Source organism: Amorphotheca resinae (assembly GCF_003019875.1).
Source record: "Amorphotheca resinae ATCC 22711 unplaced genomic scaffold M430scaffold_4, whole genome shotgun sequence".
NCBI classification, from domain to species: domain Eukaryota; kingdom Fungi; phylum Ascomycota; class Leotiomycetes; order Helotiales; family Amorphothecaceae; genus Amorphotheca; species Amorphotheca resinae.
The window spans coordinates 1,773,346-1,795,490 of record NW_020194474.1 but is presented as its reverse complement, the minus strand read 5'-3'; the positions used below and the strand labels follow the sequence as shown (position 1 = coordinate 1,795,490).

The following is a 22,145-nucleotide window of genomic DNA, read 5'->3' as shown; positions in this document are numbered from 1 at the left end:
GAGCGAGTCTGTCGAGGTCGTGTTTGGATCAGTGGGTCGTCTACTATGAAGGCTGACCAAGGCCAGGATACATATAAGGTAGGTACAAGAGGTAACACGGCCCTTTCATGTTCTTCTGTGTAGGCATCCCAGTGCCATTCAACCTCTATTTGAATAGCCAATATGCTGCAAGCATCCAAAAGGGTCGCAGATCGAGGTCACTAAGGAGGTGCGCGAAAATTGATACCTGTGACAAGGGCGGGTCACAGTTGAGTGAGCGAGGATAAAGACGACCGAGGAGAGCATCGACTACCTTAACAAGATACCGCTGGATACCAACTACAATAATCCTTATTTAGCCGAGGGCCAACTGATGTCACCAGCGAAGTCTCCGCTGCGATGAGAAGCCAAGGCTGTCAAAAGCGCCCCTATCAAGATCTGCGTTATAGAACTATCCTCGCGACTAAAGGCAGCTTCATGGGCAAATCCGAATTGGGCATCGCAGATACAAGCAAAAAGCCTTTGCCGAACTAGAGTTGAGAAGGAGCAGACGGTGCCACAAGAATCACAAGAATCACTCGATCGATTGTCCCTTCTGCGGAAACTCTAGCGATATTCGGACACAAAACAACTTGAAACTTTGATCGAAAGCGTCAACGAAGGCTGGAACTATTCCATCCCAGGGACCAAGACACGTCCGCAGCCCGAGTACTTTACTCTGTAGGATCTCTCCTTCCCACCAAGAGGCTCTAGTCGCATGCGCAAACGTATGCTACATCGTTCTTTGTGTTTTAGAGGCGAGAGGCATTTACGGAAGATCGGCTCAAAAGGCTTGAACCTTTCGTGGGCGAGCTCACAGATAGTTCTCGCTTTATGGCCACGTACTACACGTACTTCCCGTTCCTAACCTGCGAAGTTAAGTGCCTTGATATCGCGGACCGACAGAATGCTCACAGTATGACGATAGTAGAGGGGTATTGTCGAACTTCTCAGACTTTTGAAACGCGAAAAGGACCTTTACCGTAAGATCCTAACGAAACAGTTAGAATCTATGGCCATTATCCTCCAATCGATAGAAAGAAGACTACCTTCTACCGCCATCTTATCCGTAAAGTTCGACTTTACGAAACTACCTAGACGGATCGGCATACAAATCCACTAAGAATATTTTGCGACATAGATACCGACTTAGAGAGAATCTGTTTGGTTGTCGATGACTTGCCGCCAGATCTAGATTTCGAGGTATTACAGTAATCCGAGCCAGGGGAATCAAGACTTTCAAATAAGTTAGAAAGACACTATCTCTCTAACCAAACTAGCCATGATACCGCTTCTCTAGAGGAAGCTGACAGTTAATCCAGTTGTTGGTTCGCGAGACGTTACCCCCGATACTTCCCTGCCTTAGAGAGTTAAGGGGGGAGAATTCAAAAAAACCGAGGAAAAGGGGTCGACCTGTAGAATTACATTAGTGAGTAGCCTCGCCGGTTACAAGTCAGAATTTTAAAGTGTGTTATTTGCTATACCAAGGGTTTTGGGAATGCTGTACGTTTGAAAGTCTGCCCATCATGCACAAAAGATGTGGCAGCCAAGATATCCATATTATCAACTACACTGCATCCCATCAGTGTATTCAAATGCTCATGAGAATCCTAAGTCAATAAAGCCGAGCCTTGCCTGGTCTGCAAATACCTGTGATTGCTGCTTGATTGACTACCATTCTGAATGTTCCTTCGGGGGAAACAGGCGCCCGCCAGTTCACGGATGACTTCCGCAGGCACCGGAAGAGGGGTCGAGGCTGCAGATGCTTGGCGTTTCTTTTGCATCATGGACAAGCTGCATGGCGCAACTGGGAAGCTTTCAGTAAGGGATGTGTAACATAATCTGTTCTGAATTTGAGAGATGTAAGCTGGAGACGGGAAGGGATTGATAAAGCCTATCCTAGGGCTTCGAAGGGCATAAAGGAGTCGATCGAAGGTCCTTCTTCCACAGACTTCTTGGAGGAGACCTGGAAAATAAGCTGTTTGAGTGGCGAGATAATTAGTCTAGTACAGCAGTGGGGGATATTGGTCAATGGCCTAACGGCTAAACAATCTGCAGTGTGTTTTGCGGCATCTTCTATTCATCAACTCATGTTACACCATCCTTACCTAGGTCAAGTCCAAAGAACCCGGTTTGAAACTTCATGATCATGACTTCTATAACATGAATAAAGGCCTTTATTGTAAACCCCTGATGTCCACTAACGCCCACAATGCCGCGCTATGTACCAGAACTCCATGACTTCCTCCGTTGTTCAGAATCTAATCTCACATCAGCTGGTGTTCAAGAAATGTTTTGGGACAAACTCACCGTATCTCATAAGACCCAGCCCTCGTCATGTACCTCACCCACTTCACGGATGAATAGTTATTCTTCTCAAAGACCTTCAAGTACCTCACCAACAAACCTGAACTCGTGAACATCAACAAACTGAAATTCAAACTCAACGGCGGCCTCGACCAAGCTTTTTGATTCGTCATGCTCGTCAAAGTGGCTTCCGCACTCAATACAAACTCATTCTGTCCCGTAAATCGAGGGATCCTCCATACAATATTGTTCTCGCTCGGTTCATATTTGGCTTTGCCCTGTGTACATCTCTCCGTGATCCGTGCAGTGTTCAATGGTGTTGGTACTCGCACAACAACGTTCGTGGCAAATAGCTTACTGCCGTAATTCGCTCGGATAGCTATGCTGTACTCGACCTTGGTCTTTCCAACCTCGTTAACAATGGCATGGACCTTGAACGGCAGATTGACGTTCTCAGTTGCTCGATAACGCATGAGTTCGAACTCTCCGTCTGGAGGAATAAAAGAGATGATGCGGTCTGCGTCAAACTTTCCTAGCTTCACGCATTGATGGAACTGACAATCCTCTAGCGTAACGCTCCCTGCTGCAGCCTTTGTGGCCTTCGTGCCCATTCGATTGCCAGATGGGAGAGAGGATAAGCTGTCTCCGTCAAGCAGAAGTCGATCATTAAGTCCAAATTTGCATTCTGGTGTACCAGAAAGATATGCGCGCATGATAATCTGACCATTGACGTCTGCGCGCAGAACAGTACCTGTAGCAGACATCAAGAGATTCACATCTTCAATCACGTCGACAAAAGCTTCGTTCTTGCGGTATTTGACGTCTGATTTTCGCCATGACAGTGCACCGGTTGCTTGCATGGTAATCTTGGACGAGTCCTCCATTGTCCGCTCTGACTTCACACCTTCCGTCGTGATGTACATCTTCAGGGTATCTGTTTCGGTGTTTTGAGGGTATCCAAAGTCCAGAATCTCTGCGAAATATTGTCAGTAATTGTACCAGAATCAAGGAGGGTCTGCCCACCATCTAGGAGCTCGTAAACCAGCACAAAATTGTTCTTCACTGCCTCTTCATCGAACTTCCCGAAGTATCCCTTGCCGAGCGCAACCAACCGATACAGGAACTCAAACACCAGCGCGGCATTGGCATTGCTCTTCGTAATAGCCACCAGGTAGATATTCTCGTGTTTGACATGGCTGAAAGTCGTGCTCCCTAACGTAAGGATTGGTGATCGGACTTGCGCGTTTGATATGACCTGGATGCGAAAGACATCTGCGAGGCGCGGTCTGCAGTCATTTCGGAAGGCACGGAAGATCAAGTTCTCCCCTTTCTGGTTAAAAATCAATATGCCGGACAGCATCTTGACCGCGGGGTGGAGAGAGGCCGGTGATGAAGGAGAGGTGCAGATGCAGGTAAAGTCGGCGTGGGGAAGCTTTCTCTCGTCAAATGCTTAAGTTAAGCGGAAGATGCGGCGAAGCTTCTCCCGACCTACGTAGTAGGGGTCCAGGGGACAATCCTCATTACAGTAAACATGAGCGTGCAGCACTTATGGGTCATCTTTGAAAGCTATTATAATTATCAAATCCCATTGACTTTGCTGCTAGCCAGAAATCTCGTTGGCTTCTTCTTCCGGGAAGGAAGATGGGTGAAATAAAGCATAATCATGGCAATTGCTAGCTGTACACGAAATTGGTATTATCAAGCCATGAAACAATGCATGAACGTTCGCGGTCCCACCATCTAATCCACAAGTCTCTAAACCATGTCCAGTCTTACAAATTCCGCGTGCAATGCCTTTCCGAGCATGGCTGGGCTTCGTTCCACGATAACACCAGCAGCTTCAAGTGCTGCGATCTTGGAGTCCGCACCTCCCTTTCCACCGCTGACGATGGCACCTAACAACGTTAGAGGACACCAGAACGGAAACAAGATATAGACTTACCAGCGTGACCCATTCTTCGTCCAGGTGGCGCAGAGATACCAGCGATGAAACTGACCACTGGCTTCTTTGCGGTGTTATATTCCTTCAAGAATTCGGCAGCATCTTCCTCAGCAGATCCTCCAATTTCACCAATCATGATGATTCCATCGGTCTCCTCATCTTCCAAGAAAACCTTCAGGCAGTCGATAAAGTTTGTGCCAGAGAAAGGATCACCACCAATACCAACAACGAGTGACTGACCAAGCCCGGCCTGGGTGGTCTGGTTGACAGCTTCGTAGGTCAGGGTTCCTGATCGAGAGACAATACCGATGCGACCACGTTTATGGATGAATCCAGGCATGATACCGATCTTGCATTGTCCTGGAGCGATAAGTCCAGGGCAGTTGGGACCTACCAGACGCGTTTTTTGTTGTGTCTTCAAGATGTCTGTGATACGAACCATGTCTAAAAATAATGAGCAAGAGAGAATCGGCGTAGCAAGGGCGTAAATGGCGAAGGGCAGACTAACCATGTTGCGGAATACCCTCAGTGATGCTTTGGGGATATTAGCTCTTCTCCGGTCAAATATAGATTGATTGATACGTACCATACTACCAAAGGAATCTCAGCAGCAATCGCCTCCTCAATACCAGCGGCCGCAAGCGGTGGGCTGGAATAATGATTAGTGAACCTTTCTATGAATAACCCACGGAATCGCATACGGGACGAAGATAGCTGAAGCGGTAGCACCGGCCTCCTTTACTGCATCTGCAACGTTGGCAAAAACAGGCAGCCCAAGATGTGTTTGGCCAGCTTTCTTTGGGTTTGTGCCTCCAACGACATTGGTACCTATAACCCCTATCAGATGCGATCCAAACAGTTAACTGTCCTCGGGGAACACGGACCGTATTCAATGGCTTGCTGCGCGTGGAATCTGGTTAATGAATAGTCAGCAACACGGTCTCAGATCGAAGCAAGACTGTTCAGTTTGTACTTACGTTCCCTGCTTTCCGGTGAAGCCTTGGTAGATAACCCGCGTGTCCTTGTTGATCCGCAAGTGTTGTCCTGTAGCAGCGTACCCACTGGTAGCCGTAGCGTAGCCTTGTCTTCGAACAACGGCTTGAGAAACCGGTCTGGCGCACCTTGAGAAGGCCTGCATCTCGTCAAAGGCAAAAGACAATAGATTTTTAGGAAAAAAGAATGTCAGAGAGGGATTGGAGTTGGAATTGTGGTTGTCCTCTCAATATCCTCAAGCTCTGTCCTCAAGTCGGATCTCGCTAATATGTCGGGTTGCCTTTACGGCAAAGAGTTTACGGCAAAGGGTTTGGCGGGAAATACCGCGGCGCGCGAATCCTGATACTCCAGGCGAGGCTCAAAATAATAATTTTGATGCGAACCCCACCACAGCCTCTCGAAAGACATCTGAACATTCAAGATAAGCCATCGACACCACGCATTCGGGGACAATAGACAATATGGCGACTGAGACGATAACCTTGACGGAGAGGCATAGGAAGCTAAAGGATGCAAACCTACCTCCAGAGAACGAGCGGTATTTGAGAGCTTGCTCTGACATTGCGAGCGCCCTCGTCCAAGAACATGAAGCTCTACAAGATCCTACGAAGCCCAAAAAGGATATTAATCTGAACAGTCTGCGGGCCAGGATGTCAAAGAAACATAAACTGAGTAATATACCTCCTCTAACGGCTATTATTGCTGCAATACCAGAGCATTACAAGAAGTACATTTTGCCAAAGCTCATAGCAAAGCCTATCAGTACGCCACCCTCCAAAATTTGTGCGCTTTCTGTTTCTAATGTCCTGCAGGAAGCGCATCAGGTATCGCTGTGGTCGCAGTCATGTGCAAGCCTCACAGATGTCCTCATATTGCCTATACCGGCAACATCTGTGTCTACTGTCCTGGCGGTCCAGATTCCGACTTCGAATACTCTACCCAATCCTACACTGGCTACGAGCCCACATCGATGCGAGCTATTCGAGCACGATATGACCCTTTTGAGCAGGCAAGAGGACGGGTGGATCAAATCAAGTCTCTGGGTCACAGTGTGGACAAGGTTGAATACATTATCATGGGAGGAACATTCATGTCTCTTCCGGAGAGTTATCGAGACGGATTCATTTCGCAACTGCATAATGCGCTTAGTGGGTATCAAGGAAACAATGTGGATGAAGCTGTCCAGGCGGGAGAGATGAGCAACATCAAATGTGTAGGGATAACGATTGAGACTCGCCCGGATTATTGCCTGCAACCACATTTATCTGCCATGTTGCGTTATGGTTGTACTCGATTAGAAATTGGTGTGCAATCTCTGTACGAGGATGTCGCTCGAGATACCAATAGAGGACACACAGTTGCTGCTGTGGCAGAAACGTTCTGTCTCGCAAAGGATGCGGGATTCAAGGTTGTCAGCCATATGATGCCGGATTTGCCAAATGTTGGAATGGAGAGGGATCTGGACCAGTTCCGAGAGTATTTTGAAAACCCGGCATTTCGAACAGATGGGCTAAAGATTTATCCGACGCTTGTCATTCGCGGCACTGGATTGTACGAGTTATGGCGCACTGGACGATACAAGAACTACACTCCGAATGCGCTCATCGATATCGTTGCTCGCATTCTAGCACTTGTCCCTCCTTGGACTCGAATTTATCGGGTTCAAAGAGATATTCCCATGCCCCTTGTTACTTCTGGGGTTGAGAATGGTAACTTGCGGGAATTGGCCCTGAGCAGAATGAAGGATTTTGGTACAACTTGTCGAGATGTACGGACCCGAGAGGTTGGTATCAACGAGGTTAAGAACAAAATTCGACCATCTCAAGTTGAACTTGTTCGTCGAGATTATACCGCAAATGGTGGCTGGGAGACTTTCTTGGCATACGAAGACCCAAAGCAGGATATCCTCATCGGTCTCCTTCGACTACGAAAATGCTCTTCAACTTACACCTTCAGACCTGAGCTTGTTGGACAGCCCACGAGCCTGGTGCGCGAACTCCATGTATATGGATCTGCAGTACCAGTTCACGCTCGTGACCCAAGAAAGTTCCAGCATCAAGGGTATGGTACGTTGTTGATGGAGGAGGCTGAGCGGATTGCGAGGAACGAACATGGCAGTACCAAGATCAGTGTGATTTCTGGTGTTGGAACCAGGGACTATTACCGGAAATTGGGTTATTGGCTAGATGGTAGGCAAATGTCTTTTCATGTGACTTCGCAGCTAACAGATATAGGGCCATATATGAGCAAGCATTTGAAACCGAGGGATGACGAGGACAGTGATGATGACTTCTGATTGTCCTAACTCAAGGGATATAAGCCAGACGACGGAACATGAGACTGGGCGCTTCCCGAGTCCGCATTCCCAAGTGGGTGTTTCATGCTAAGTAGCTGAAATAAACTCAGCGGCCCGACCTAGATAGTGGCTACGACCGGATGTCAACTATCCATCGATTTCTGCAGTGTTTTGGATTGGAGTACTGCCTCCAGGCTTCCAAGCCTTCTGGTGTGGATCGATATCACCAACGATATCTGGTCAGGCAAATCGCAGCAGAAAACACCCCATCACAAACGTGCCCTGGTGGATATCTGGCGACTCCCGGGAGGATTGAGTACGAGACAGGGTTCGTCCACACCAGTGCTACGGTACCGATCTATCAACCCAACGCCTAGCTAGCATCTTCACCTGCGATCCCAGCAAACCCCTCTAAATTACGGCGGCGTTGTCATGTGTGGAGGCCGAGGAAGGGAAAACAGTACATCTCAAATTGAATGCACCAAAGCATATGGTTAAAGCTACGTAGCTTGATTAACTAGGTTATATCCCACTTCATGAAACACTCAGAATTGCTACGAAAAATGTAAAACATATACCAGCCACCGTGCTTTCAGCTCAGCGCGGGTCCTCAAGTACAGATATTCAGTGGCTACTTACCAGAACCAGTACAGGGAGATTTAACTCTTTGTTTCAACAATGATCCTTAAATACTCCACTGTAACCCTGATCCCTCTAGAGAGTCGAGCTGCTTCGAATCCTCAGTATATACGCCCTAGGGAGGGGCGTTCCATCCCATTTCAATGAGTTAGTTGGATCAGCTGTGCTTCAATTGCAGTCCCAGGTCTGTACGCCTGGTGCAGCCATCCAGTTGGATCTGTAATCTGGAACCTCCAATATATGTATGCAATGGCTCCAGTCAAGTCCACTGGATCATGGATACTTTTTGTGAATTCTTACTTGACGCTATGAATGCTGATGTCTCGATGGACTGACTGTACGCTGAGACCTGCACCAGATTCATTTGATGCAGGCAATGGCATAGACAGTTAGTTGCATTAATTGCGCAAATCAATAATAACACAACAGCCAGTAAAACGAAACACCGAACTGTAAGTAACAAGCAGGACTGGAAGAGCTCACCTCTTATAATATAACATTAACAACTACACTGTAGCAAAGCCTCGCTCTCTCTATAGTACTTGTGGCATTATCTCTAAGCTGTCACTGATTATACTTCTCAGCAACCCCCCCCCCCCCTCCCTTTTCAATAGCGGATCTCCGCAGTCCTGCAGATGCGCTGCCATTTACTTATCGTTTTGTGGAGCTGCTGCACTCTAGCCCTTAACTCACGGCCAGGTCACATGGAATACATGCCTCAGTGACCACGAGGTACTCTCTCAGAGCAGTACCAAGGATCACGACGACGAAGTCCGATCACCTCTACATACGGAGGACGGCGTATACAACCCCCGACAATTCCCCCCTATACCCAACGTCTTCGCGAGCCATGTAACTCAAGATACAGCCGTTTCCAACTCTGAATTAAACGCTCTCGACACGTGCCCATATACCTAAATATCCCTTTAACCAGCGTCTCTTCCATCCCGCTATTCAAATCTCCAGAATACACGCACCCGTAACTAGGCGTAACACCCCCTTTGAAGGATCTGCCGCCTTACCGCCAGGTACCCGCCCCGAGATATCAGTCTAGGCTGCAGATCGGAGCGGAAATGCTCGGCCCTGCCCTTGTTGTCGGGGCTGCCGATTCGCCCGCCGGATTAATCTGCTTCTATTCGTTCTTTTGGGAGAGCGGCCGTTGCTGCACTTCTTATAGGAGAGCGAGTAACGGGATTCTTGCCTAGCTAGGTGCTCTATAGCGAGGGTTGAAGAGGGACCGGAAGCAGAGCATTAAGTGTATAAATGGTTCTTAAACACGTCCCTGCATACTCACGGAGTAGGAGATCGTCTCTCCGATAGTATGGGCTCGTGTCGCACGGAGATCTTCGGTTATCTCCACTCCCTTCCTCACTGTTGGCCACTGCTAGTCCCCATAATATATATTCAGTCTCACATGTACATACCTGTCTCTTTTTACAGAGTAATTGTAATTATACTAATAGCCTGTTCTTCGATTCTGGTTAAATAGAGACGTCGTCCGGTCTTTACAGGGGAACAAACAAACCCTTCACTGTCGTTATCGTTACCTTACTATAATGAATTTTAATCTCAGGAAAGGCCTGGTTGGGCTTTTGGCTTGCTTGCAAACCGCCAGCGCGATTCCGCTTGATGCTCGCCAACTCGTCGTTGTTCCGGACCAAGATTCCTTCTACTCTGCTCCCGCGGGGCTCAATGCTACAGCTCCGGGCACAATCCTCCGCTCCAGACCAGTCCCGTTCCCCATCGCTGCGTTCAACACTTTGCCAGCAAACCTCGAGGCTGCGTATCAAATTCTTTACAGAACGACGGATAGCCATGGAAATCCCGAGGCTGCCATGACCACGCTCCTGGTCCCACACAATGCTCAGCCCTCGAAGCTATTGTCTTACCAGATTGCCCAGGATGCTCCTGACACTGCATGCGCACCTTCTTATGTCCTACAACTCCTGTCGACGCCGGGAGCCATTATCTCACAAGCAGAGCTCTTACTTATAGAAGCAGCGCTTGATAAGGGCTGGTACGTCGTGACCCCCGACTACCAAGGGCCGCAGTCAGCATACGTCGCTGGTATTCAGTCCGGGCATGCGACACTGGACTCGGTCCGCGCTGCCCTGCAATCGCAGAACTTCTCACAGCTCTCCCCAGATGCCACCGTTACGTTATGGGGCTACTCCGGGGGTGCTCTGGCGAGTAACTGGGCCGTTGAACTACAGCCCAGCTATGCCCCGGAGCTGAGCTTTGCGGGAGCGGCCATCGGCGGCGCGATCCCAAATATCCAGAATGTCATGGAGACTATCAACAACGGACCGTTCGCGGGACTCTCTGCCTCCGGAGTAATGGGTCTGTACAACGAGTATCCCAACCTAGCGGCATACCTTGAGCAGCAATTCGTGCCGGCGACAGAAACCAAGTTCAAGTCGGTCCGTGGCCAGTGCCTGCCGGCGACGGCTATCGAGTTCGCGTTCAACGACATGTTTTCCTATTTCAAGTCCGGCAACGCTGTGATCCAGGGCGCTATCCCGCAGGAGGTTTTGAAGACGAATACCCTCGGGCAGCATGTCCCCACGACCCCGCTGTATTTCTACAAATCAATCAATGACGAGGTCAGCCCAATCGCAGATACCGACAAAATTGTCTCCGGGTATTGCGCTGGCGGGGCATCAGTCCAGTACCAGAGAGACCTGTTGTCGGAGCATGGCTCGCTCGCTGTCACGGGGGCGCCTGAGGCTATGGTTTGGCTGGAGGCCCGAATGAACGGAACGCCTGCTGCGTCTGGCTGCTCGACGAACTCAGTGATCTCGACTCTGGAGGACCCAGCAGCAATCGTGGCGCTTGGCGAACTAGTTGTTGGCGCCCTGGCAGCGCTCTTGGGCGCGCCGATTGGACCTCTTAGCATCGCTTAGAGCGGACCTGGAGATGATAGATGATTATGCTTTGTTTACACTTTGGCCCCATCCTGATGGAGACGACCCTGGTTTTCTTTTCGTTAGATGTATAGACTTGCTCTCTGATGTTTGCGCATTGTTTGGCCCTTCCGAAAGAATATAGAAGTTGGTTGGTTATCCCCAAACAAGACCCTTTGTGAAGAGTAGGGGTCCGTGCCGCACGGCCTGCCAGGATCATGCATGCCTACAATACCACTGAGCTAGTCGGAAGACTTCCTAGGTATATGTAGGAGGTCCTTGGTGGGAGGCGAGGTCATGATCTGCATGGTGGCCGAATCCCCTAACCCACATTGGAACAGGTTTGGGAGAATTCAACTCCAACGACCTATGGAGCACGCTCTACAGAAGAGAGTCAAGAACGCGGGACGGTTGTGGAGATTGGCTGTAGCGGGAAGATCAACTTCTCCTTGCATTACTCCATACTTCTTGAACGCTTGCTTACAGAGGTATACACATCGATGCATATTCTGAGATCACCGAGTCTCAAGTGCAGCAATCTCCTACGGGAAAACGCCTATGCAATGCATGGCCTCGAAGACATATACAAGGTCTGCTCACGGAGCCGGATCAACCGGGCCGGGAGGCGGGAACATGGTGATAATGTTAGCTGCAACAGGAAGCTGATATGTTGCGGAGAAATTCGCGAACATGCCTTGGATTGCCTGCCGTCCAGGGTGGGTCGGGGGAAATGTGTAGTATGCAGGCCGCAACGTGAAGAGGAGGATTAGTATAGACATGAAGTCTGTGCGGCCTCGAGTTGATTGGGCGGCAAGGCCGCAGAGTGCCGTTGCTTTTTGAATAAGGTCTTCGGCGGGAGGTCGCCAAGGTCTGGTGTCGATTCGTGAGAGGATGAGTCGGCATGCGAGGTTGATACAGACAGCGAGCGCATCCTTACCAGGAGACTCTGTGCCAGTCCCACTGGGAAGTTCGCCTTGTTTAGGTATAGGAGATGTTGAGACTCCGTTTACCCTTCTCCAGTCGGTCAAGGCCGCATCCATCTGGTCTATTTGAGCCCATAACGACGTCTGCCGGGCCACCTTTTCCGCTATAGGTACAGGCGAGTGCATGTCACGTTCTAACGAGTCTGCTTCTTCGAGAAGCCCTGGCAACTTGGTTATAATATCGATGAGACACGTTAAGGGGCTTCTTTGATACTGAGGTACGTTCAATTCCGTCGACTGCCATCCTTTGTCCGCAAGAAATGTCCGCCGTCTTCGTACTACTTTGATGAGGACCTATTGAGGCACATTAAACCAAAGCAATCTCACGAACGAGATGCATTCAGACTTACCTCCAGGAGACGGAAGATATCGAAACTGTGTTGCGATACCTGCCCAATAAACATTGAAGATCCTCGTTGTTGTAAAAACGTTGCTGCACCATCGATGTGGAGGAGCCAAGAGAGCGGATTTTGAAACGATTTCATCTGTAACACTTAGCAATCGCTGGATTCGTGGGCAGTGGGTTTGGACCTCATATATGCTTAGTAGCGTCATAGTATCCAGTGCACCGGGAGCATTGTGCCCATTAACCATGGCAAGCTCGCCGCGTAGAAGGCGGATAGTGGCTGTATATCGGCGTTGGCTTTGGAAGAGTAAAGAGTCGCTTGGGTCGTTGCGGGCATGGCTAAGGTAGGATAGTGCCGACAAGGCATTCCAGAGCATTGGTGACTGCCTGCTGCGTTCCGCAAGAAAGCGAACCCAGACCCTGAGACATTCAGAGGGTGACGGGCAAACCGTCTCGATAAAATGTGAGATTAGAGCCTCGTCAATAGTCGGTGGCGTGGATCCTTCAGTATTATGTTTGACGGATACGGAGTATTGTTTGGGGACCAGAGGCAGCTTGCTATGGTTCGGTTTGGCTATAAGCTCTCGTGGTCCGGATCGAAGTGCCTGGCTGGTCGAGAGCCGCAACTGCTCCTCCAGCAGGACGACTTTCTTTCTTAAGCGCCTGATCTCCTCCGCCTGGCTGAGGACATTTACGTTTCCGTTAAACTGACACTGCTCTGGAGTACCGCGAAGGCAGCACGCTCTACATGGCTTAACTCGGTCGCACTTGAGGTATTATCAGCAGCCTTCTTCCTGTCTCGAGGAAGCGCTCTGTGAGATATACCTTTACCTTTCTCTTATGGCAGGTCGTACATGACAGCAGCTGCCGCGTGCTTGGGGGAGCTGGAGGAGGGGAAGCCATGTGAGTTAGTGGATCCGGACTTGCGGTATAACACGAAGTTCGCCTTTGTGCTGATCGAAGCCTCGGGGTTGAGGTTGGAGGCAGTTGGGGGCGGTTCTCGACCTCCAAGGAGACTGAAGCTTTAAAGCGCCCTGGTGAAGGGTCTACGTGAATGCTGACGGGAATGCGGGGAACCACGTGACCCCGGGCCTGTGCAGGCTTTCCCTTTTCCAGTTTGGGGGCAAAAGTGAGACTAATGATTATCCAGATTGGTCTAGCGCTGCCGGACCAAACTACAGCGTCGATCGATCGACTTCGATCCAATCGTTACAATGATTCCAAACCAATAATCCGCGGGAGGGTCGCAGCGGGCCGTCTCGGGGCCTCTAACTGTTCTAACACAACAATCGCTTTGGTCCCTTTGAACCTGGTCGAAAGATGGCGATCCGTATGGCTTGCAGCTCGTGGCGGGTATTGGATCCGGAAGGCGTGGCAACTTGATCAGAGGATGACACCAGAACGACTCGACCTGGACGATACAGAGGTAAGCACAGTTACTACGGTACAGTAAGGTAGGTATAAAAGCACAGCATAAGGGACAGGATTCGAGCGGCTGTCTCTCCGAGTCAAGAGCAAACCTTATCATCCCTTCCAAGGCGAACGACACTCCTCAAAAAGCAGATTCAGATGCATCCTTGGCCCTGCATCACATTCTCTGCATCACATTCTCTACATCACATTCTCTGCATCGCATCCTCTGCATCACATCCTGCGCCGTCGATTATTCTCACCGCCGCCAGGATGAGCAACAACACTGGCTCCTTCGACCTCTCCCTAACCGCTCACCATATCAGCTTTCTGCACTGTATCAGTCGCAGCCAACAACATCGCAGGCCTGGCTAGGCGATGAGGATCTTCACCGCTTCTTTCCTAAGACTCCATCACCATCAAGGCTTCCTTCGACCAATGCTGCAGCCCAGTGTTCGCATAGGCACTGAATGATAGCGTCCCCTGCCGTCTATCCGGATCGACGATTGCAGGATGGCTGATCTAGAAAGCGTCTTGGGGGCCAGATCCCGGTAGGTCTATGCATGGAAGGCAATTGTATGGCTCTGGTTGACAAGTGATGGGTTTTGAGGCCAGAAGTGACACAACAGAGCCCTAGGAGTGGCATTTAGGAGGTATTACCTCCTTTGTCACTTGTCATGCCCATAGTGCCACTGCGAATTTGTGTTCTTGGGTCCTAAATGGAGTCCATGACGGTGGGTCGATTGCGCGACTTCTATAAGATACCGCAGCATCTCCTTGAACTTTTTGTCACTAAATTACCTGCCACAGGAACTGTGAATCAATATTCTCGAAATCCTAAGGCCAACTAAGTAGGTTTAGAACCCAAGACCTATAAGTCTTGCTTTGTTGCGCTACACCAGAGTTTCGAAACCGTCTCATTTTACTTCAGTACTGGTATGTACCAGCAAAAAATATTTCGAAACAGAACGTTGTATACCAAGAACCGCAACGCTTGGACAAGGCTGTGGGATATTTGTATCTCAATTATTCAGACAGGAAAGCGTAATATAAAAGTTCTACTCAGATCGATCGTCATTTTCTTTTGCCGGGCCACTCATTGAGCCACCAACAAGCTTCTCTCTCCATGCCGACCTTCGATCAAATCCAAATAACTACACAGCAATCTCCAGTCAATTCCGGCATGCAACCCACACAAGCCCTCATTTTCGTTGCCGGCATAGCGGCATTCGCAATTCCCGAAGGCCAAACTGACGGTATCTATTACGTTGCACATTACTGTGCCGGCAGTGAAGAGCAAACCCCCATGGCACACACAACAGGATTTCCAGTACAACGTCCCATTGGAAACTTATCACTAGCACCATGTTCTCTAGGAGGTTCAAGGGAGGATCACAGATGCCTATACGATATCGCACGCGTCACAAATCACAGGCCTCCTAGGTTATTTCAACGTGCCCATACGTCCTGGCTACTCGCTCCTCAGCCAAACTGTCCTGCAACTGCAACTTTTCGGCTGCGACGACGTGTTAAACATCTCACAGACATGCCGCTGCTTCTAAAATCAATAGACAACGTGGTACCATACTCGGGGGATGGAAACAATCCACCAACCATTAGATGATCTTGCGAGGTGATCTATCAGATTTGCTAGGGGCGCGATTACTTTGGGATTTTTGACGTAGCACCTCCTCCGTATACTTCACGAAGCAGGTACTAAATCAGGAACGCTCAATTCCAAAATCATGATAGTCTCCTGTATAGGCAAACTGTTTTTACAGGAAAATCATCTTTGAGATGGGTTATTAATGTCTGCGACTGATGCCAGGGGAGCGATGATGCCACGGCCTCCAACACTCTTGCCAGCAACAGAGCTTCAGAGATGTATGAACAGAGACGTTATGCATCTCCATGCGCCAACGTGGCAATGGTTGGAACTGAAAAAGGATGGTAAAAGCTCATAGATAAACGAGAGGGTCCTCAGTGGTGCTTGCGAGGATATGGTGCTTCACTTGACGGAGCGGGACAGCAACTCAGCTGACTTCTCTGAATCACTCGATTCATTTGGATCATTTACTGCATCCAAATCCAAAGACATGGTAAGCTCTCACATCCAGCGCTCAATTTCAATTCACTGATAATGATAAGAAGTGAGAAGCTGGCCGCCACTCAAGTGCTGTCTTACCCTCGCCACCAATCACAAGTCCTGGCTCTATGGAACTTGATACGTCACACCCCACCCCAACACCACAACCACTCCACCTCGACCTCGATCTCAATTCATCTCAATCTGCTTCCGAAGTTTCTGTCTCATTCTCAGACTTCCACGTCTCCCTTTTCCCAATCCACTCAATTCTATTTCCATGTCTGCAAGTCAGTCATAAAATTGCACAATGAGTCGCCAACGCCCCCTCTTTGGCTCTTGCGCCTGCGGCCGAAATAGATACACAATCCAGATCCCTCCCGACTCTACCGGAGTCGCGCAGGTATTTTATGACAATAGCCATGCTCACCGTATGTGTTGGCCATCTCCTCCCCTCCTTCTCTCCCCTCAATTCCCTGTTATTGTTCTCTGACCCCTTGCCCCTCACCCAGAAACGCAACTGACAACGTACCTACAGGACACGCCCTTTCCAACCCGCTTCCTACCTACCTTCGCATCCCTCTCACATGGTATTCATCTACCACGCACTCGTACTTCCCCGACGAGTCGGCGCGTGCCATTCGGCGCGTGTACACCTCGCCTAGCGATCCCTCTTCGTTGCGCCAATTCTGTGGTTTCTGTGGCACTCCCCTGACATACTGGTCCGAGAGTCCACGGGAGGAAAGCAACTTTATATCTTTAACGCTAGGCAGCTTACTGGAGGATGATCTACGGGACTTAGAAGAGTTGGGTCTGTTGCCAGAAGGGACACATGAATTAGAGGGCGGAGGTGAGACAGCTGAGGTGGATGAGGGAGTTCCGTGGTTTGAGAGTATGGTTTCCGGGTCGAGGCTAGGAAAGATGCGGAGATCGTTGGGAGCCAGACGCAGTGGGCGATGGTCAGTGGAGTGGGAGGTAGTCGAGTGGGGTGGTGACGACGCTTCTGGTTCTGCATCACATGACACTGGACGGGAAATAGAGGGCCAGAGACCTGCAAGTGCGGGCAAGAGGAAGTTGGGAGTGGATGATGAGGATGAGCATGTTGGTGCTGATGCAACCATGAAAGGTGCGCTCTGAGCAAAGAGACTGGCTAATATCATACAGAGAACGTTGATCAATGGGGAATGGTGTTAGAGGTAAACTCGGGGCCGGTAAGATGTGCATTTCTGCACTTGGGATTAGAGTCTAAAGTATATGTAATAACTATTGTACTGCACAGAATTTATATCGATCGTCATTTGTTTTCTAAATATTACACTGTTATTTATACAAAACGCCAACTTGAGCATCGTTGCATCTCATTTTAGTTTCCCTTCATATCTTACTATTCTTTCAAATACCTATGAGAGAGTGGACTTCTCGGTGTTTGCCAACTATCTGACTAGATGGGGCAATGGAGTTGGACTCCAGGGTATCCTTAATGGGTAGAAAGGAACTCGACGCTGCACCCCAAAACTACAGCTATACTTCGAATGGAGCCGGGTAGCCATTTGTTACCTCGTCGGGCCTTGTTGACTTTGATTTGCATACCCTCCATCAACTGAAACTTGGAAGAATATTTTGGGCACGTGCTGTACGCATATTTCCTTTTGGCCATGACTCAGTTGTCGAACATTCCGATAATCATTTGAGATCTGATGATGCCAAACTTCTCTCGTCACCGACGCGACGTGATCTAGAGAAGGCTGTTGAGGCAGTTTGATACTTCACTGCACGAGATACTTACTCCGCCTCAACCAGGAATGAGTTGGGCCTCGTAGTTGACGTCCCACATCAAGATACTTCATGTGAACAAGTGAAGCTGGTTGCTGACATCTCACGACATTAATATCTGGGCACGTGATGGAAACTCTGCCGACGTTCCCCCGTCGCTGATCTCGTTCCGAAGAAGCCCATCCAGTCCAGGGTGCTACCGCAAGCAAAAGCAATATCAACCCCGCCATGTAGTATGGCGGGGCTATACTCCATAAATATGTTCGGAACATCTGTCGCGCGTCTTAATGGGGATACGATATGATCCGGTCTCCAAGGTCCGCATGCAAGCTGCCTTTGCTATATGGTTTTCTTCTCTATATCTATTCAGGCTAATGTTGCAGCTCACCTATATGTATCAGCTCCTTCCTCTGAGCCTGATTCTTAAAGATCCCAATTGAATTCCCCGGAATAGAAACATACAAAACATGATGACGAAGGCAGTCCTCCCAAAAGATTTCCTCTGGGGCTTCGCAACCGCCAGGTGAGCTTTACCAGCATTTTATCCGTTCCATGCTGACATCCATAGTTACCAAATAGAAGGAGCCCCAACAGAAGATGGAAGAGGGCCCTCCATCTGGGATGAATTTTGCAAAATACCCAGCAAAATAGCCGATGGCTCCTCAGGGGATGTAGCTTGCGATTCCTACCACCGCACGGCGGAAGATATCGCACTCCTCAAGAGTACTGGGGCGAGAGCATACAGGTTCTCGATCTCCTGGTCCCGAATTATTCCAATTGGTGGGAGGAATGATCCTGTCAACCCTGCAGGAATTGCTTTTTACAAGAAATTCGTGGACGATTTGCTGGCTGAGGGAATCGTACCGCTTGTGACACTGTTCCATTGGGATTTACCTGATGGCTTAGACAAGAGATATGGTGGGTTATTGAACAAGGAGGAATTTGTGGCAGATTATGCCCATTATGCAAGGACCATGTTCGAAGCCATGCCAAAGGTCAAGCATTGGATTACTTTCAATGAGCCATGGTGTTCCTCCATTTTGGGATATAATGTTGGGGTTTTTGCTCCTGGACGTACTAGTGACCGAACAAAAAGTCCTGTGGGGGATAGTAGCCGTGAGTGTTGGATAGTTGGGCATAATCTGCTCCTGGCTCATGCAACAGCGGTGAAAATCTACAGAGAGGAGTTCAAGACCAAAGATGGCGGAGAAATTGGCATCACCCTGAACGGTAAGAACCCCGCTTCCCTTTCAAAGCACAGGCCTAACAAGGAAACCCAAGGCGACGCTGTCTATCCCTGGGACCCCGAAGATCCCCTTGATATTGAAGCTGCCGAACGTAAACTCGAATTCAGCATCTCCTGGTTCGCCGACCCCATCTACTACGGCCGCTACCCCGAGTCCATGATCCAACAACTTGGCGAACGGCTGCCAACCTTCACACCTGAAGAAGCCGCGCTTGTCCAGGGCAGTAACGACTTCTACGGTATGAACCACTACACTGCCAACTACATCCGGCACAAGACCAGCGCACCCGACCCGGCCGACTTCCTTGGCAACCTCGAGACCCTCTTCACCAGCAAATCCGGCACCAGCATCGGCCCCGAGACGCAATCCTCCTGGCTGCGTCCCAACCCCCAAGGCTTCCGGGACCTGCTCGTCTGGATATCCAAACGTTATGGCAACCCCAAGATCTACTGCACGGAGAACGGCACCTCGGTCAAAGGCGAGAATGATCTGCCCCGTGAGCAGATCCTGGATGATGAGTTCCGCGCTGAGTATTTCAGGGGCTATATCGATGCGTTGGCGAAAGCCGTCAGTGAGGATGGGGTGGATGTCAGAGGCTATATGGCGTGGAGCTTGATGGATAACTTTGAGTGGGCTGATGGCTATGAGACTAGATTTGGTGTTACCTTTGTGGATTATGAGGGCGGTCAGAAGAGGTACCCAAAAAAGAGCGCGAAGATAATTGGGCCACTCTTTGAGGCTTTGATCAAGGAAGATTAAGCTGCTGATCAGGAGAATCCCGAAGCGAGTATATAGGTGGATGGATGATTTAATTCATCATGATGGAATGAAGGGGGGTTTGAAATCAATCATTGGGTATATCCGCAGCTCTATGTCTATCTGAAGCTGTCCTCGCCTTTTTGTACGCCGTTCCGGTCTTTGTAGACGCAATTCTAAACCTCACGAGTAATTGACCCTTACTCAACGGTACCCAAAACCTGGATCTCTTCTCCACCATCACCCCTGCCATGCGGATTCCTATTCCTTCCTTTGCCTTTCTTCTTCCGCCCATTCAGATTCTCTTTACCACTACCATCTCCGAGCTCCGCTCCCAGGTCATCGTCCACCCCGTTCAAAAGTTTCCTCGCAGCAGCACTCCTATCCGCAATATCCTTTTTCTTCTTGAGCTCCGCTTCGCTTTTCTCCCTCTCCCTAGCCTGCACCTCCCGTTCCTGTTCCGCTGCAAGCTCCGCCCTCTCCCGTTCAATCATTTCCACGGTCTCCAGCTTCAAGCCGCTCATCTCTTCGAAACCCACGAGATCAATGCTCTGCGGCTTGCCCATGAGGATCTGGTTTATCTTCAACGGATTCTTCCTCTCTTCGTTGTTGAACTTCAACTTGATCTGCCTTCGGCTGCGGGACGGGAATAGCTTAGCTATCGTCTCGAAATCGGTGCCGAACTGCGCAAGACCCTGGTAGAAAGTCGCGTTGTCAACGTCGTCCCACGCTTGTGTTCGTTCCCGCTTCATGTATGACCCGGACGTAGTCATATGCGAGAATTCGTTTTCTTCAACTTCTAACATGACTTCGCTTTCAGCTTCTGCGCGCTTGTGACGATCGAGTTGGAGGGAACTCTCGGCGAGTACGATTTGGCCATCAACGATCCTCATTCGTGGACCGTTAGGGGCAGAACTCACGGGCTCTTCGGCCTGTTCTGCTGCTGGCTCTGTGCTTTCGACGACTGGTATAAGCTCAGGATTGGTTTTGGCTAGTTTAGCTCTGGTTTTCTTCTCCATGATTCTCCTCTTAATCATGTCGTGGTTGCTTGATTTGACACCGATTCTTATGTCCCTGCATAAGTCGGCCATTTTCATGGTACTGGGATTGATCTGTTCCTGTTCAGCACCTTCAGGCGTCATACCGCGCCTGCCCTTCGGTTTGTCTTTGTCCTCTTTCTTTTTACGAGTTCGCTTTGCACCGGCGATACGCCGCGGTCTGTTGAGTTGCATCTCAATCGTAGCCCTAACATCATCATCTTCTTCTGCAGCTGGCTGTACCTTCTTACGTCTGACAACCTTCTTCTTGGTTCCGGCAGCTGGCTCTTCGGCAGCATCAACTGGGGTTGCTTCGGAATCTAGCGCCGCTGTTGTAACGATCTGAGGCGCTTGTGCTATCTGTGTGGCAGTTGATCCTTCCTCCCCTGCTGCACCAAGCCCAACACTTTGCGGTATTCCACTGGCGGTAGAAGGAATACTTCCTGCTGGGCCGAGGCCAGAACTGAGCTCTGGATCTGGATATATACTCGATGCAATGTCTTGTCTGGTTTCGAGAACTGGCCTGGATACTCCTCCATCTTCAAAGCTTTGTGTTTCGGCCGCTGATGCCTCTGATTGACTAGGAAATGGAGTTGACGATGTTTGGGTGGCTTGTGGGCTCGCTGCCAGTGGTCTATCGGAAGAACTGGAGGACGGCTGTGTCGGTTTATTCGGTGTCTGGTCTTCAGGAGAAGAATGAGGAGGCGATGGGAGAACTGGTTGAATCGGTTTGGGAAATTGGGCGACAGGATCAGGGGAGGGTTGTTGTACCGAATGATTCGGTTTCGGGTCTTTAGCAGAAGAATCCGAGGAGGATGGGAGGACTGATTGATTTAATGTTTGAGGTTGAGCGACAGTATCAGTGGACGATGTCTGGGAAGGTAAATTTGGTGTCTGTGATTGACTGGAAGAATCAGAGGAAAGAGGTTCAACTGAATGCCGGTTCACTGGCTGTGATTGAGGGGGGATTGGTGCTTCTATTCTTGTCCGCTTTGCAGATATATGAATGGTTTCCTCTTCTGTACGCTCCGTCCTTTTCAATTCCTTCGTTCCTTGTGTGACTGTTGTGTTTTTGTTTTGCACATTTGAGTTGGTGTCTATAACGACGGCGGATGGTTCAGTAGGTGCGGGGTCATTGGGCCCGGTAGTGGTGCTAGGCTCAACAATCAAGGTCTGTTCCGAGACTGCTTGTTCGACGTTAGATACAGTAAGTATCTCTGCAGGTTTCGGAACTGGACCTGGAGTTTGTGATTGACGTTCGACACTGGGCCGTGCTGATGATGACACCGATGGAACCCCGCCTGGTCGTCTGACTACCGGGGCCTTTGGGCCCCAGACCTTTGATCCTTTCTTGATCCTTAAACTCATTATGGTGGTTTATGCTTTTTCATTGCATGCTGCCGTGTAGTAAG

General features: G+C 49.6%; 11 protein-coding genes across 11 annotated transcripts; 7 read left to right on the top strand and 4 right to left on the bottom strand.

Moving 5' to 3' along the window:
- Positions 1 to 2,070: 2,070 nt before the first annotated feature.
- M430DRAFT_118980 (hypothetical protein) lies at positions 2,071 to 3,731 on the bottom strand. The gene is made up of 3 exons (XM_024861728.1): positions 3,349 to 3,731; positions 2,329 to 3,298; positions 2,071 to 2,279 (listed from the first exon to the last, which is right to left on the bottom strand). The coding sequence occupies exons 1-3, from the start codon at positions 3,683 to 3,685 to the stop codon at positions 2,273 to 2,275; spliced, it is 1,314 nt and encodes a 437-aa protein (XP_024722614.1). The 5' UTR covers positions 3,686 to 3,731; the 3' UTR covers positions 2,071 to 2,272.
- Positions 3,732 to 4,080: 349 nt separating this feature from the next.
- M430DRAFT_137713 (hypothetical protein) lies at positions 4,081 to 5,466 on the bottom strand (the record flags this gene model as incomplete). The annotated part of the gene is made up of 7 exons (XM_024862527.1): positions 5,245 to 5,466; positions 5,152 to 5,180; positions 4,969 to 5,095; positions 4,854 to 4,916; positions 4,776 to 4,801; positions 4,268 to 4,711; positions 4,081 to 4,220 (listed from the first exon to the last, which is right to left on the bottom strand). Exons 1-7 carry the CDS (start codon positions 5,403 to 5,405, stop codon positions 4,081 to 4,083), a joined length of 990 nt encoding a protein of 329 aa, XP_024722613.1. The 5' UTR covers positions 5,406 to 5,466.
- A 255-nt stretch (positions 5,467 to 5,721) lies between these two features.
- Positions 5,722 to 7,556, top strand: M430DRAFT_99639 (hypothetical protein; the record flags this gene model as incomplete). Its single annotated transcript, XM_024870202.1, has 3 exons — positions 5,722 to 6,022; positions 6,073 to 7,449; positions 7,495 to 7,556. The coding sequence occupies 3 exons, from the start codon at positions 5,722 to 5,724 to the stop codon at positions 7,554 to 7,556; spliced, it is 1,740 nt and encodes a 579-aa protein (XP_024722612.1).
- A 2,131-nt stretch (positions 7,557 to 9,687) lies between these two features.
- M430DRAFT_34317 (hypothetical protein) lies at positions 9,688 to 11,267 on the top strand. The gene has a single exon (XM_024866526.1). The coding sequence runs from the start codon at positions 9,752 to 9,754 to the stop codon at positions 11,096 to 11,098; it is 1,347 nt and encodes a 448-aa protein (XP_024722611.1). The 5' UTR covers positions 9,688 to 9,751; the 3' UTR covers positions 11,099 to 11,267.
- Positions 11,247 to 11,652, top strand: M430DRAFT_225810 (hypothetical protein). Its single transcript, XM_024864719.1, has one exon. The coding sequence runs from the start codon at positions 11,396 to 11,398 to the stop codon at positions 11,609 to 11,611; it is 216 nt and encodes a 71-aa protein (XP_024722610.1). The 5' UTR covers positions 11,247 to 11,395; the 3' UTR covers positions 11,612 to 11,652.
- Positions 11,653 to 11,694: 42 nt separating this feature from the next.
- On the bottom strand, positions 11,695 to 13,330 carry M430DRAFT_18002 (hypothetical protein; the record flags this gene model as incomplete). The annotated part of the gene is made up of 4 exons (XM_024863779.1): positions 11,695 to 12,375; positions 12,432 to 12,566; positions 12,613 to 13,194; positions 13,253 to 13,330. The coding sequence occupies 4 exons, from the start codon at positions 13,328 to 13,330 to the stop codon at positions 11,695 to 11,697; spliced, it is 1,476 nt and encodes a 491-aa protein (XP_024722609.1).
- A 235-nt stretch (positions 13,331 to 13,565) lies between these two features.
- On the top strand, positions 13,566 to 14,307 carry M430DRAFT_41207 (hypothetical protein; the record flags this gene model as incomplete). Its single annotated transcript, XM_024867463.1, has 2 exons — positions 13,566 to 13,853; positions 13,906 to 14,307. 2 exons carry the CDS (start codon positions 13,566 to 13,568, stop codon positions 14,305 to 14,307), a joined length of 690 nt encoding a protein of 229 aa, XP_024722608.1.
- A 656-nt stretch (positions 14,308 to 14,963) lies between these two features.
- M430DRAFT_41206 (hypothetical protein) lies at positions 14,964 to 15,461 on the top strand (the record flags this gene model as incomplete). The annotated part of the gene is made up of 1 exon (XM_024867462.1): positions 14,964 to 15,461. One exon carries the CDS (start codon positions 14,964 to 14,966, stop codon positions 15,459 to 15,461), a length of 498 nt encoding a protein of 165 aa, XP_024722607.1.
- Positions 15,462 to 16,230: 769 nt separating this feature from the next.
- On the top strand, positions 16,231 to 17,057 carry M430DRAFT_17999 (hypothetical protein; the record flags this gene model as incomplete). Its single annotated transcript, XM_024863778.1, has 2 exons — positions 16,231 to 16,351; positions 16,459 to 17,057. 2 exons carry the CDS (start codon positions 16,231 to 16,233, stop codon positions 17,055 to 17,057), a joined length of 720 nt encoding a protein of 239 aa, XP_024722606.1.
- Positions 17,058 to 18,163: 1,106 nt separating this feature from the next.
- Positions 18,164 to 19,699, top strand: M430DRAFT_99748 (glycoside hydrolase family 1 protein; the record flags this gene model as incomplete). The annotated part of the gene is made up of 3 exons (XM_024870212.1): positions 18,164 to 18,216; positions 18,262 to 18,923; positions 18,975 to 19,699. 3 exons carry the CDS (start codon positions 18,164 to 18,166, stop codon positions 19,697 to 19,699), a joined length of 1,440 nt encoding a protein of 479 aa, XP_024722605.1.
- A 500-nt stretch (positions 19,700 to 20,199) lies between these two features.
- Positions 20,200 to 20,589, bottom strand: M430DRAFT_84127 (hypothetical protein; the record flags this gene model as incomplete). The annotated part of the gene is made up of 1 exon (XM_024869618.1): positions 20,200 to 20,589. A coding segment is annotated over one exon (390 nt), but the record flags the coding sequence as incomplete, so codon positions are not given.
- Between the last annotated feature and the right edge of the window lie 1,556 nt (positions 20,590 to 22,145).

Coding starts and splice junctions, on each gene's coding strand:
- M430DRAFT_118980 (XM_024861728.1), bottom strand. CDS start 3,685: ATGCTGTCCGGCATATTGATTTTTAACCAGAAAGGGGAGAACTTGATC. Junction 3,299..3,348: donor GGTTTACGAGCTCCTAGATG/GTGGGCAGACCC, acceptor AATATTTCGCAG/AGATTCTGGACTTTGGATAC.
- M430DRAFT_34317 (XM_024866526.1), top strand. CDS start 9,752: ATGAATTTTAATCTCAGGAAAGGCCTGGTTGGGCTTTTGGCTTGCTTG.
- M430DRAFT_225810 (XM_024864719.1), top strand. CDS start 11,396: ATGATCTGCATGGTGGCCGAATCCCCTAACCCACATTGGAACAGGTTT.